Consider the following 14,043-nt stretch of genomic DNA (forward strand, 5'->3'; position numbering starts at 1 on the left):
CTTCCACATAACCTAACCAAACCCCTTTACCACCTACCCTGACCCATCCCACAGGTATTGGCGGTGCGTGATGGGACGCTGGACCTTCATGGCCGTCACGTCCCCATCACCTGGACCCACCTGGCACACACGGCCTCCCTTGGGGACACCAACCTCACCCTGTCCCTGCCCGTCACCTTGAGGCAGGGTGACCAGGTTGTTATTGCCACCACAGAGAACAGGTAAAGGAACATTCATGTGCAAATCTCTCTCTCTCTCTCTCTCTCTCTCTCTCTCTCTCTCTCTCTCTCTCTCTCTCTCTCTCTCTCTCTCTCTCTCTCTCTCTCTCTCTCTCTCTCTCTCTCTCTCACTACCCATTCATCTCCCAAACCACCCCTCTCTCCCTCTCCCTCTCACCCCCTTCATCCCTCCACAGGTTCTACATGAAGGAGAACGAGGTGAGGACCATCGCATCAGTCTCTGAGGATGGCCTGGAGGTCACACTGACAGAGGCACTGGAGCACACCCACCTCTCCATCACCCAGACTCTTGGGGGACACACAGTGGAGACACGTGCAGAGGTGGGACTCCTCACCCACAATGTCAAGATCCAGGGAAATGTTGGCACTGACTTCAGTGTGGCTATTGAGGGCTGTGACACTGCTTTTAGGCCTGGTGAGTTTGGTGTTGTGGTGTTGTTCTGTGCTGTATATAGGCTATGAAAGGCTGTGAGGAGGAAGAATAGTGTGTAGGTCTGAGTTCATTGACTTCTGGTGAGTGACTTATTGCTGTTCTGTTGCAGATTCTGAAGGTGTGTTGTGTGTGGGCCGTAAGGAGTAGTAGTAGTAGTAGTAGTGTGTAGGTGTGAGTTCATTCAGTTCTGGTGAGTTTGGTGACTTACTGCCATTCTGGTGCAGGTTCTCAAGGTGTATAGTAGTGGTTGTGAATAGTAGCAGTGGTGTGTGATGGTGCAGATCTGAATTTTAAAGGATTCACCACGCTTAAGTCACAATACTTTCCCTCAGAATCTGTTAATGGTGTAGAATCTTGTTCATTTATGATTACAGTTATGAAAGAACTCTTGAAAGCCACAATACTTTCCACCAAAATCTATTAACAGTATATAATCCTTGTTAACCTCATTACAATCAGGAAAACATCCTTGAAAACCACAACAGTTTCCACCACACTCAGTTAATGGCATAGAATCCATGTTAGATTGTGAAAATATCCTTTAAAACAACAATAGTTTTCCCCAGATCTAATAAAGGCATAGAATCCTTGCTAACCTTTCACTACTATAATGAAAACATCCTGGAAAATCCCAGTAACTTTCACCAGGACCTGATAGAAGTGGCTGAGATAAGATGCAGAAACATGAGAATACATCTCTCTTTTTCTTTCTCTCAATGCATTCTTCTCTCTCTGTTCACTGCCACACACCAACATGTCTCTCTTCTCTTTACCATCCCAGACCACCCAGTCATGTTTCAATGGTCGACATGGAGACGAGATTGGCGGTGACCAATTTGGCGCCACCGTGATACTGTCTGGAAAGTTCCCTGACCTGGACTTGGTGATGGGACGCATTGAGTACGTGGAGGTGACCAAGGCTGGTCAGGTGAGGCTGTGAGAGGCTGGGTCCTGCTGGGCCAATCTGGGTCAGGTCATGTGTGTTGTGGCATTGGTAATGGTAGTAGTAGTAGTAGTAGTAGTAGTAGTAGTAGTAGTAGTAGTAATGTCACATGTAGTAATTTGAGCAATATGTGTTGTACTTCCACTTGAGAGAGACACATTAGTATCACCTCCACATCCACCCTAATTCATTCACACATCAAAATATCCCTCCACCTCCACTTCAAACAGGCACAGTAACATCACCTCCACTTCAGGCAAGCACAATAACACACCACATCCATTGTAATCCACACACATACACACTTGCCAAATTTCCACCCAGGCATTCCAACTTGGGCGGTACCCACTCCACTTCCACCTGGCTGGGGACATGGGTGGTTCGTACATCCGCGGGTGCTCCATCCACCACACCTACAACCGCGCAGTGACAATGCACGCAACAAACAACCTGCTGGTGGAACATAATGTGGCGTACAACAACATGGGTCACGCTATCTTCACAGAGGATGGGGTGGAGCAGAACAGTGTGGTGCAGTACAACCTTGCAGTCTACACCAGGACCTCCTCTTCCCTTCTTAATGTGGATGTGACACGCTCCTCATTCTGGGTGGGTGTGTGTATGTGATTATTTAGTTGTATTTAACAAGTTGTACTGCACAGGGTCCAAGCAAGCTCTTTTGTCCTGTTTCCATATCTATGTTTGCACGATTTCTCTTTAATTATGTGTACAATGCTCTGCTTCAACCACATCTTTTGTGTGTGTGTGTGTGTGTGTGTGTGTGTGTGTGTGTGTGTGTGTGTGTGTGTGTACATGTGTGCGTGTATAGGGGAAGGAAGCAGGGAGGGAAAAGGTGGGAGGAGGGAGAACAAGTAAGGGATGTCTTCTACTTTCTCTCACCCCTATTCTATCCACCTCTCTAATGCAAGAATTAACCAGTATTCTCAATCATTCATCCCTTTATCTCGTAAACCCTGGAACTCACTGCCTGCTTCTGTATTTCTTCAGTCCAATAACTTGAACTCCTTCAAGAGGGAGGCTTCAAGTTTTGGATGATCCATTGGCCTCTTTCCTTTAGGGACTGACACCTCAGTGGGTATATTTCTTCCTTTTGTTGCCCTTGACCAGTGCTCCTCTTTCAGTAAAAATCAATTAGATGGAAGAATGTGTGAGAGAGAGAGAGAGAGAGAGAGAGAGAGAGAGAGAGAGAGAGAGAGAGAGAGAGAGAGAGAGAGAGAGAGAGAGAGAGAGAGAGAATCTTCCACACACTCAAAACTCTCAAAGTCTCCACAAGCCACTCTGAGAACCACCTCCCACTCCAGTCACACACTCATAACTCCTGCAATTTTCCACAAACCGCTTACTCACTGATCCACTGTTTCGCTCATCCATCAGGTGGTGAACCCAAACAACATTTTCCGTCACAATGCAGCTGCCAGTGGAACACACTTTGGTTACTGGTACAGGCTGGACCACCACCCCTCGGGCCCATCCACCACCAACATCTACTGCCAGAACACTGAACAGATGGGACTCTTCTTCAATAACACTGCACATTCCATGGGAAGGTGTGTGTGTGTGTGTGTTTGTGATTGTGTGTTGGCTGGGTAGGAGAGAGAGAGAGAGAGAGAGAGAGAGAGAGAGAGAGAGAGAGAGAGAGAGAGAGAGAGAGAGAGAGAGAGAGAGAGAGAGAGAGAGAGAGAGGGTGTGTGTGTGTGTGTGTTGGGTGAGAGAGAGAGAGAGAGAGAGAGAGAGAGAGAGAGAGAGAGAGAGAGAGAGAGAGAGAGAGAGAGAGGATGTATGTATGTGTGCATGAGTGTTATTGTTATGCTGTGTGTTCTGTGCTGGCTTGAAGTTTACATGATGGGTGGAATAGAGAGAGAGAGAGAGAGAGCGAGAGAGAGAGAGAGAGAGAGAGAGAGAGAGAGAGAGAGAGAGAGAGAGAGAGAGAGAGAGAGAGAGGATCATAGTACAGAAGGATAAAAGTTAATCTGTTTTCTGGCTATCCATCTGGGACATTGGGACATTTGATGACAACACTGGCCTCTGTTCCAGGTATGGTCTGTGGGTGTTCTCCAATCCAGGATATCACCCAAAGTCTGACATCTGTGGAGGCAGGGACGTGGTAAGTCTGTGTCACGCATCACTAAATACGTATCCATTCATGTGTATATGATCTGTGTGTGTGTATAATGATGGGCAATACTGCTACACTCTGTCATTAGGTGTGTCTTAGTAATTCAGGACACAGGAACATGATAACACTGTAACTGACCAAAGCTCTCACTCACTGATCAGTCAGCAAATTCCCATCTTGTCTTGAAATGTGCAGCAGATTGATGTATTTCCGTCAAAACCCATACAATTCAAATTATGGTTCTGGTAGAAATACAGAAGTTTGCTAACATTTCAAAGTCAGATAGAAATTCATTGACCAGTCAGTGATTTAGTACATGAGTCAGTGGCAGTGCTACCATGCTCCTGTACCCTAATTACCTTGCCTAATTACTGATACACTTGATGAAACAGAGCTTACTATTATGAACTATGCTCCTGTAGCCTCACCTGCCTAATTACTGATACACTTGATGAAACAGAGCTTACTATTACAAAATATTAGGATCCCACACAGGATGGTCCAGGCAAAGCAACACACACACACACACACACACACACAAACACACACACACACACACACACACACACACACACACACACACACACACACACACACACACACACACACACACACACACACACACACACACACACATGCGCACACACACACACTCACACACGTAGCCCCATCAACCCCTCACTGGAAAGGAACAGTCTTGTGGCTTAGTGAACTGTTACCAAGAAATAAAAATCCCAGTAGTAAGGACAATAAAAAAAATAAAATAAATAAATAAATAAAAATCTTCCACTTTTGGATGAGCCTTTTGACCATTCTTTTGAGCCTGCACCTCAGTGGCCTTTTTTCACCTGTTGCCCTTGGCCAGTGTCCACTTACACACACACACACAAAAAAAAAAAAATAAAAGAAAAGAAAAAGAAAAAAAAAATTCCTGCAGGTGGCCAAGTGGGAAAGCTTCACCGCGTGGCACTGTGAGCGGGGTGCCGAGGCAGTATCTGGCACTAAGCTGCAGTTCCACAACTTTGTGATGCTTGATAACCAACAGGCTGGCATGGAGATGGTGTCTGTGAAGGGAGGGTTCGGACAGGATGACAGCCCTGGTGAGTCACTGGGTGGTGATGGGGTGAAGGGGGATGGTGACTGGAAGGAGTGAGAGGTATAGGGAGTCCTCAGTTTACAATGATCTCGACTTCTGCCTCTTGGTAGTTAAACTGGCAGTGCTTGTCCCTGTACATTCCCCTTTGTCCTTTTTACTGATTTATTTATTTTTTTTACTGTATGTCCTGATGTGTTTCTTTTACAGGTACAGTAGTTATGTTTTTATAAACTAGAATATGACTTTACTATAACATTAGCATAGGTGAGTGACATAATGTAGGTACCAGTTCAAACCTATGCTGAAAATCGGTTTATAGGAATGGAACTCCATCATAACTCAAGGACCCCTTGAGGCCTTGTTGAGCTCCCTGACTGATGAAAAAATTATGGTTAAGAGAAGCAGAGTATGCAAGTGAATTAGTGAGAGGTAGTGAGGCCTTGTTGAGTTCCCTGACTGATGAGAAAGTTGTGGTTAAGAGAAGCAGGATATGTGAGTGAATTAGTGAGAGGTAGTGAGGCCTGGTTGAGCTCCCTGCCTGATGAGGAAATTGTGGTTAAGAAAAGCAGGATATGCAAGTGATGAGTTAAATTGCAATGTTAGTTAAGATGCTTGATTCCATTTCTTCCTTCCCTATATCTTGCACAGCTTTTGGAGGGAACATAAATAACATACCACACAGATCTTTAAATAACTGTTATAGCAAAAACAACAGCAGCAGTTAATATAAGTACACTGAATTATATAATGACATAAACTTGGGTAGGTTAGGTTATGTTCAGTTAGGTTTTCTACAGGTACCTTCTATAACAGCATCTTTAAGTACAGTAACCATTTCACACACCAGCAACTCTCTTAAGGATTTTCAAAGGTCACATGTGTGATTAATTGAACTTTCATGGGCCTCATTTTTCCATTGATGATGCTGAATTCCTGCTAAACTATCACTGGAATCATGAAAACACACTTTGAAACACTAATAGCTCTCATAAGGGCTATTTTCAAAGGCTATATGTGTTGAGTTTGAACTCTCAGGGATGTTTTTTCCCAGTGATGATGATGAATTTCTGTTAAACTATCACTGAAATAATGATGCTGTGGAAGGTTTCTATAGCATCAGTTGTGAAAAAAAGAGAAAATAAAGAAAAAACATGAAAACCTGAATAATTGCCTTGAAAACAGACCTGATGAGAGAGCAGACCTTTTAGAATGCACACCAAGCTACTCTGACACAAACACCATTTTGTCTCCAGATTAAGTTTTTGTAGGATCATGAGACAATCTTTTATTCATGCTGTTTTGTGCAGGCATCTTCAATTCCCTGGTGGTGACACAAACACCATTTTGTCTCCAGATTAAATTTTTGTAGGATCATGAGACAATCTTTTATTCACGCTGTTTTGTGCAGGCATCTTCAATTCCCTGGTGGTGTGTCACTTGGCCCTCAACTCCAGTGCCTGCACCTCAGGAACCAGTGGTATTGTGGCGCCCAAGACCCAGATCTTTAGTATCTCCAATGTCACATTTGTTAACTTTGATGAGGGTGGAAGTGCTGCGCTGTCTGGCTGTTCTCAGTGCAGGAACTACCAGGGAGGCTACAGGGCCCAGGTTAAAGGTCTGGCCTTTGAGAATTCACCCAACAAGGTAAGGAAAAACATCTCTTCTTGAGGATGACTCTCTGTATCTCCTCAGTTTTTGCCTTATATGCACTTATTTTGCAATGCTTTGTTCTCCCATCAGGACAATTTTCTGAAGCCACAACCATGATTACTGAAGTTCTTATGAGTGTTTCTTCCATTACTGATGGTGAACCATTGTTAAACTAGTCTTATATGCATGGAAACACTTAAAAACTCACAAATAACTCATAAGAACTTTTTTAATGCAGAATCATCATTAAACTGATGAGAATCTTGAAAACATTTACAAACACCAGTAACTCTTGTAATGACTGTTTTCAAGGGCTGCATATATAGATTCTCATGGATGTTTTTTTCCCAGTGATGATGGTGAATTCCCTGTTAAACTATCACTAGAAAAGCAATGGTTCTACAGCAGTATAGTAAAGAAGACCCATGAAAACGTGACTAATCACCTTGAAAATAAACCTGATGGCAGAGCAAAGTATTCAAGAATACACACAAAGTTGCTCCTTGACACAGACACCATTCTGTCTCCCACATCAGATCAGGTTTCAGTGGGAACACGAGACAATCTGGATAGACGCTGATGGCTCTCTGACGGGCGAACCGGAGGCGAATGTTGTTCCCACAATGGGCATCTTACCAACTGATTCCTGCACTCAAGAAGCAGCATTCTCTGTCACCAAGAATGTAGGTATAAGGCAGAATATATTTGTGGGTTTATAGATACTTTCCCCTTCCTTCTTTGAGATTTTTTTCTCTCTCATTGATATGCTTCTGGTCTTGTATTTCTTTATTATTTATTGTACCTGGATAAATGCTGATTAACTTGTATGTTTTCCCTTCCCTTCCTTGTACCTTTATCTTATATACTGAGTCATTTCTAGGATGCCATTTCTTTCTTTTTATCTTTTTTCTGTGCCTTTTCTCCAGGGGTCAATGGGCCTAAGAGTGTGAATGATGTGTGTTTGAGTGTGAGGTGCTTTGGGTCACCTAGTATGGGATTATCAGCCTGGTGTATAGACAGACAGATAGATCTCTTTTCCTCCTTGTACTATATATCAAAGAGGCATCTGCATATGCATGTGTGTGTATCTAATCACAGTACACATCACTACATTAGGGAACTTTAAAAGATTAGACAAGTTTATACATGATGATGATAGGTGGAAATAGATGGGTATGTTTCTTAGAGACTGCCACGTGTAGGTCTGGTAGCCTTTTGCAGCTTCCCTTATTTTCTTATTTTTTGTTAATACAAATTTCACCCCATAGTATAAGCAGTCTTATCACTTCCATCACTCCTTTCCTACCTGTCTTTTACATCAGGTATACATCTGTGTATGCATATGTGTGTATCTAATCACAGTAAACATCACCAGTACTAACCCCAACAACAGAATAACCAACTCATGGTAAACTTTGGAATTCCCTGCCTGCTTCTGTGTTTCCTTCTTTCTATGACATGAACTCTTTCAAAAGGGAGGTTTTGAGACACTTGACCTCCAACTTTGAATGATCTTTTTGATCCTTTCCTTTAGAGACTGGCACCTCATTGGACCTTTTTATTTGCTCTTTTTGCTGCCCTTGGCCAGCACCCTTCTTACATACAAAAAAAACAATAATAACCATTCCTTTGTCTGTCATCACTATAGGTGCCAGGATCAGTTTGCCGAGGGGCCATGAAATTCCTGCGAGTGGCCGTCACCAATCCGAGCCCTTCCTCACTGCTTGGCAAGGACCTGGTGGTAAGCAACGACTTCGGCGCCACCCACATCCCTTACCTCATGCTCCATATTGGTGGTGCTGGCTGGATGGGGCTTGTCTACACTGGTGCCACCTTTGACTTCAACTTTGAAAATGCTAATCAGGTGAGTTCTGGGTGTGGTGAAGGCTAAAGGGAGAGGAGCACAGCAACACAGGGGAGTGGTGGAGGCTAAGGGGGACATGTGAGCACAAGAACACAAGGATAGCTGCAAGTAGCCATCAGGTCTACAACTGGCAGTCCCTGGGATATAAACTTTCTCTCTCTGACAAACACACACACACACACACACACACACACACTCCAGTGACCTCCAGTGCCAGAGAAGACCGCAGGGTGGAGAAGAGGGAATACAAACACTTTGAGGTGCCGAGAACGTGGTATAGTCTTCCCTCACTCCTCTTATTTAATGCAACGTCTCTGGCCAACAAGATGGACGAATTGATTGTGACGGTGAGATCTACTTGTGCGGACATTGTGGCGGTTACTGAGGCGTGGCAGATTGTTCCTGAGGTGTGCACAATGCAGGACTACCAGCTCTACCATCACCTCAGGTCAGGACGCAGGGGGGGAGGGGAGTGGCCGTTTTCTGCCGCTCTGCCCTCAGCCCCTCACACCTCCCTGTCGATATTCCTGCCGGTGTGGAGGCCCTGTGGGTGAGAGTCACGCCCCCCTCCCATCCCAGCAACACAGCCTCCATCATAGTTTGCGTCGTGTACCACCCCCCACGAGCCGCCACAGCACAGTTACTCACCGCTCACATCATCAACACTGCTGATGCCCTGAGGGTAAGGTATCCTGCTGCCAAGCTGGTCATCTGTGGGGACTTTAACAGATTAGATATCAACGATATCCTACACCAGCTCCACCTCACCCAGGTCGTGGACTTCCCCACCCACCAGCAAGCCATCCTCGACCTTATACTCACAGACCTGGGCCAGCAGTATTCGCCACCCAAGCCGCTGCCTCCCATGGGACGGAGCACCCACCTCTCCATACTGTGGACACCCACACCCACCACCTCGACCCCCCGGTCAGCTGTCACCAGGACCCACCGCCCCATGCCTGACTCAGCCATGAGGGAGTTTGGACAGTGGGTGATACAACACCCGTGGACCGAGGTGCTGGATGAGGAGGACGTCCACTTAAAATGGCAAAATTACGTCGCCACCACCACAGAAGCCTTCCACCACTACTTCCCAGCCAAGAGCGTCACAACGCACCCGTCTGATGCTCCCTGGATGACGCCCCGCATTAAAAGACTCATGCGTCAGCGGACCTGGGCGTTCCACTCCTGCCCGGTCCTATACAGGAAACTAAGAAACAGAGTAATCAGGGAGATTAAGAATGCAAAGGCAAGCTATTACCCAGACAAGATACACCACCTCAAGCTGACCAACAACAGACAGTGGTACGCTAAGATCAAAGCTTTCTGTGGCTTACAAAAGCACACTTCATCTCTTCCTTGCACCTCACACCTTCCTGCTAATCTCGCGGCTCAGGAGATGAACGATCACTTTGCTGCTATCTGTCAAACCTTTCCTCCCCTCCACACCACTCCGCTTCCTGCCTATCTTCCCGCTCCCTCCCCTCCACACACTGTCCAGGCGGTGGATGTTTTTAAGAGAATACTTAAATTTAAACCAAGATCCACCACACCCACTGACCTTCCTATAAAAATTTACAAGGAATTTGCTGTAGAGCTAGCAACACCGCTATGCTCCATAATAAACGCCTCACTCTCCCAACACTCTTGCCCCGCGGACTGGAAGACATCTTACTTCATCCCCATCCCCAAAACTTCCAGTCCACAGTCACTCAATGACCTCAGGCCAGTCTCTATCACTTCCATCCCTAGCCTTATTTGTGAAGAATTTGTATATGACTGGGCCTACACCAAAATTTGTAACACCGTGGATATCAGACAATTTGTAAATATTAAAGCCACCTCCACCTCACATTACCTGACCAGCTTCCTTGAATTCATCCACAGCCACCTGGACAAGCGAAACACCTCTCTAGCAGTTGCTTTTGTGGACTTCAAAAAAGCCTTTGATCTTGTTGATCACACTGTTGTCATCAGCAAGGCAGTAAGTCTGGGTCTCCCTCCTAATCTGATAGCGTGGCTAGCCGACTTCCTCACAGGGAGACGTCAGGCCGTTCGCTATCAGGGCTCTGACATGTGGGATCCCCCAGGGGACCAAGATGGGTCCTCTATGCTTCCTCCTCCTCATCAACGACGCCCTCACTGATACCCCCCATCGCTGGAAGTATGTGGACGACTGCACCGTGGGCGTCCCAGTTTCCACCAAGAACCCGGACTACTCGCCACTGCAAGCAATTCTGGAGCGACTGCAGACGTGGACAGAGGAGAGCAGGATGACCATCAACCACAGCATAACTGTGGTGATGCATTTCTGTACCTCCTCTGTACCAGTGCCCCCTCCCCGGCTCACAGTGGGCCCTCACCCCCTCCAGGTGGTCCAATGTGCCAAGCTTCTTGGAGTCACGGTGGACAACCAGCTGACCTGGAAGCAGCATGTCGCCAGCACCGTGAGATCAGCTACCTACAGGCTGTACATGCTGCGCAGACTCAGGTCTCTGGGGACGCCGACAGATGAGTTAAGGAGGGTGTACCTTACCTTCATCCTCCCCAAACTCATGTACGCCTCCCCAGCGTGGTCCTCCTCCCTCACTCACACTCAACAGCTACAGCTAGAGACTGTGCAGAAAAGGGCATGCAGGGTCATCCTTGGCCCTGCATACACCACCTATGAAGAAGCCCTGAACACCCTGAGTCTGTCCAGAATAACCACCAGGCACAGAGAGGCTCTGGAGAAGTTTGGGAGGGGACTACTGCATCATCCACGTCTCAGAAACATGCTGCCGCACGACGCGCCTCGCCCGGTCCGTGCCACCAGACACCACAACAAAATAACGCCCCTGAAGGCGCCGCGCACGGACCGGTACAGACTCAGTGCAATTCCCACCATGGTGCGAGCCATCAATCAATAGTATTTCCCTCCTAGATTAGACTTACCTTTAAGATTAATGTTAAGTTTTTCCCCATCCCCTATGTACATTTTCAGTTTGTCTACTGCCTAAATAATAAACCGTTTATTATTATTATTATTATTATTACACACACACACACACAGAGAATGGAATAAATATTATCTTTATGCTAAGTTGTTTATGCATTCAGATGAAAATTAGATTATTATTATTTTATTTTTATTATTATTATTATTGTTATTATTATTATTATTATTATTATTATTAATATTAATATTATTATTATTATTATTTTTATTGTTATTATTATTTTTACTGTAATTATTATTATCACAGGTTTATGCATATGATTTAATTGTGTTTTGGTTCCATTTTTCTCCCCATCAGTTCGTCAACATGTCATACAAGACTAACACAAAATTCATGACAAGAAATGACCACTATTTTGTGAAACACACACTCACCCAGACACCTGACAGAATTGAGTAAGTGTCCCTGTGAGTTTGTGTGTGTGTGTGTGTGTGTGTGTGTGTGTGTGTGTGTGTGTGTGTGTGTAGTTGTAGTACAGAGGGTGTTCGAGTTACAAGCAAGATATGTTCCGGAAGGCTGCTTGTAAGTCATTTTCCTCGCAACTTGTCATCATAATTTTTCAGAACCAAAAAAGAATCATACGTTCTGCAAACAATGTAATGCTTACTTACTTGATACTTGGTACCATGAGAGAGAGAGAGAAAGAGAGAGAGAGGGAGAGAGAGAGAGAGCACCTTGCCTTATGGGTGATGTGATACCACCAAGAAGTGACAGTCTTGAGGTTTCTGCCAAATGCAAGACTCAGATATGCCAGGCATACAACTCTCTCTCTCTCTCTCTCTCTCTCTCTCTCTCTCTCTCTCTCTCTCTCTCTCTCTCATGTACATTTTTCCTTTCTTCCGCTCTCCCTCTCAGGTTATGCATACCTTTTTTCATGTAATTTATTAAGATGGCTGGCTGAAAGCATAAGACAGGTTTGTTTGTCTATTTGTGGACTTAATGTAATGGAGCAGGGTTTCTACACCATGCAGCACAACTCTCCTGTCTCTTTGCCTCTCAGAGGCAGACTGGCAGAGGTCTGTGCACTGTGGAGTCTCAAGGCAGACTCACTGCGGTGCAGTACAATATGTTTTTAAATTAAATTTAAATTTTAAACTAGCGTCTCATAATAAACTGCTACAGGGCCTGTGTCCTGGGCCAGTAGGCGGTCCTCTGCTATGCTGCTGCACTGCGTAGTTAGTGGCAAAGCAGCGTACTGTGTGCCAAATTTGAATGTTTGGTTAGCAAAGGGAACATTATCAAGAGTACATTTTCTTTTTGCAAGTAGACTGCTCATATCAATGAACATTCGTAACTCATTACCTCGTAACTTGGACACCCTCTGTATACAGAGTCTGTGGACTGCCACTTATAGACCTAATGGCTTCTTGCAGTTTTCCATGTTTTCTTATGTTCTGTGCTACAATCAGACACTCGTTCCTTTCTGTGTGTTTATATCTCCTTAGATTTTCCTTGGCTTGATGTATATCACATGTTCTTGTAGTGTGTGTGTATTTACCTAGTTGTGTTTACCTAGTTGTATTGTACAGAGCACAAGCCAAAGTTCATTTTGTCTTGTCTCCATAACTATATTTATCCAGTTTCTGTTTAAACATGTGTACACTGTTTGCTACAACCACTTCTTCCTTCAGATCATTCCAGATTTCAATAGTTCTGTATGGGAAGCTGTATTTCTTGATGTCGCTTGAACATCCACTCTTCTTTATTCTCTTCATATGCCCCCTCATCTGTCTCTCTCCCTCCTTCATCTGTGGTAACAAGTAATTTCTGCCTATTCTTTCTATATTGTTTACTAACTTGTACATTGTTATAAGGTCTCCCCTTTCTCTTCTCTCTCGTAGTGTTGGTAATTCCATCTCTTCAAGTCTTTCTTCATAGCTTAAGTGTGTGCGTTTGCCTGCACACACGTGTGCTTCCATCTTGTACATTTTCTTTTATTAACCCCATCTCCTCATTTCATTAATCCCAAACCTCTATTTCTATGCATGTCCATGTGTGTGATCTAACCTGACCTAATGTGGCATTGCCTAACTTGACAGGACGACCAAGGGTGAGAGGGAGAGCCTGGAGTCCCTGCCTGACCCCACCACAAACATTCATGGGGACTTCTACTGGGACACAGACTCAAAGGAACTCACGTACATGGGTAAGAGCAAGGTCAGAGTGTGTTGAGAGTGGTGGGTTGGGTGACTGAGCTGCTGCTGGTGTTGTGTTGTGTGTTGTGAGTGGTACCGTTGCTGAAAATTCTCTCATTGCCTGAAATCTGCTGTGGAAGAGTGAGATGGTGATGTGTTGGGAGTGGTGGCTGGGTGAGGTGACTGTGCTGGGGTTGTGTTGTTGTGTAAATTAAAATCTCTCCTTTGTGTTTCAATGCCCAACTGTACTCTTCTCCTTGTGATGGTCTTGACTGCAATATAACTTCTCCTCTTGCTATTTCAGTGTCCTACAATATTCTTCTTCTGTTATGGTTGTTGCCAGCAGTATTGAATTTCCTCTTCTCTCCCTGTCCTGTCCTATAATACTGCTCTTCTGTTATGGTTGTTGCCAGTGCCATTAACTCTCCTTTTCTCTCCCTGTGTTTTAGTGTCGCACAGTAAAAAGACTACAAAAAGGCATGGCAACATGGTCTTTGATGACCGGGTTCCTGGTCAATCAAGGCAGATCAGTTTCAGTGTGTATAAG

At 45.0% G+C, this 14,043-nt stretch overlaps 1 protein-coding gene across 5 annotated transcripts in view; it reads left to right on the forward strand.

Moving 5' to 3' along the window:
* Window positions 1-428: 428 nt before the first annotated feature.
* Window positions 429-14,043, forward strand: part of LOC135097491 (fibrocystin-L-like) — a 54,260-nt gene continuing 40,645 nt past the window's right edge. For 3 of the 5 annotated variants that reach the window (XM_063999439.1, XM_063999438.1, XM_063999437.1), the window contains exons 1-12: window positions 429-654; window positions 1,454-1,600; window positions 1,940-2,224; window positions 3,011-3,183; window positions 3,671-3,740; window positions 4,690-4,852; window positions 6,257-6,492; window positions 7,035-7,181; window positions 8,147-8,362; window positions 11,659-11,756; window positions 13,401-13,507; window positions 13,946-14,042. In XM_063999439.1, coding sequence (XP_063855509.1) covers window positions 580-654; window positions 1,454-1,600; window positions 1,940-2,224; window positions 3,011-3,183; window positions 3,671-3,740; window positions 4,690-4,852; window positions 6,257-6,492; window positions 7,035-7,181; window positions 8,147-8,362; window positions 11,659-11,756; window positions 13,401-13,507; window positions 13,946-14,042 — 1,814 coding nt within the window. In that variant the 5' untranslated portion in view covers window positions 429-579. Of the gene's footprint in view, window positions 655-1,453; window positions 1,601-1,939; window positions 2,225-3,010; window positions 3,184-3,670; window positions 3,741-4,689; window positions 4,853-6,256; window positions 6,493-7,034; window positions 7,182-8,146; window positions 8,363-11,658; window positions 11,757-13,400; window positions 13,508-13,945; window position 14,043 lie in introns of those variants that run through there. The other 2 variants (XM_063999440.1, XM_063999441.1) reach the window with 2 other exon arrangements.

This window comes from Scylla paramamosain, unplaced genomic scaffold, assembly GCF_035594125.1.
Source record: "Scylla paramamosain isolate STU-SP2022 unplaced genomic scaffold, ASM3559412v1 Contig22, whole genome shotgun sequence".
Lineage (NCBI taxonomy): Eukaryota > Metazoa > Arthropoda > Malacostraca > Decapoda > Portunidae > Scylla > Scylla paramamosain.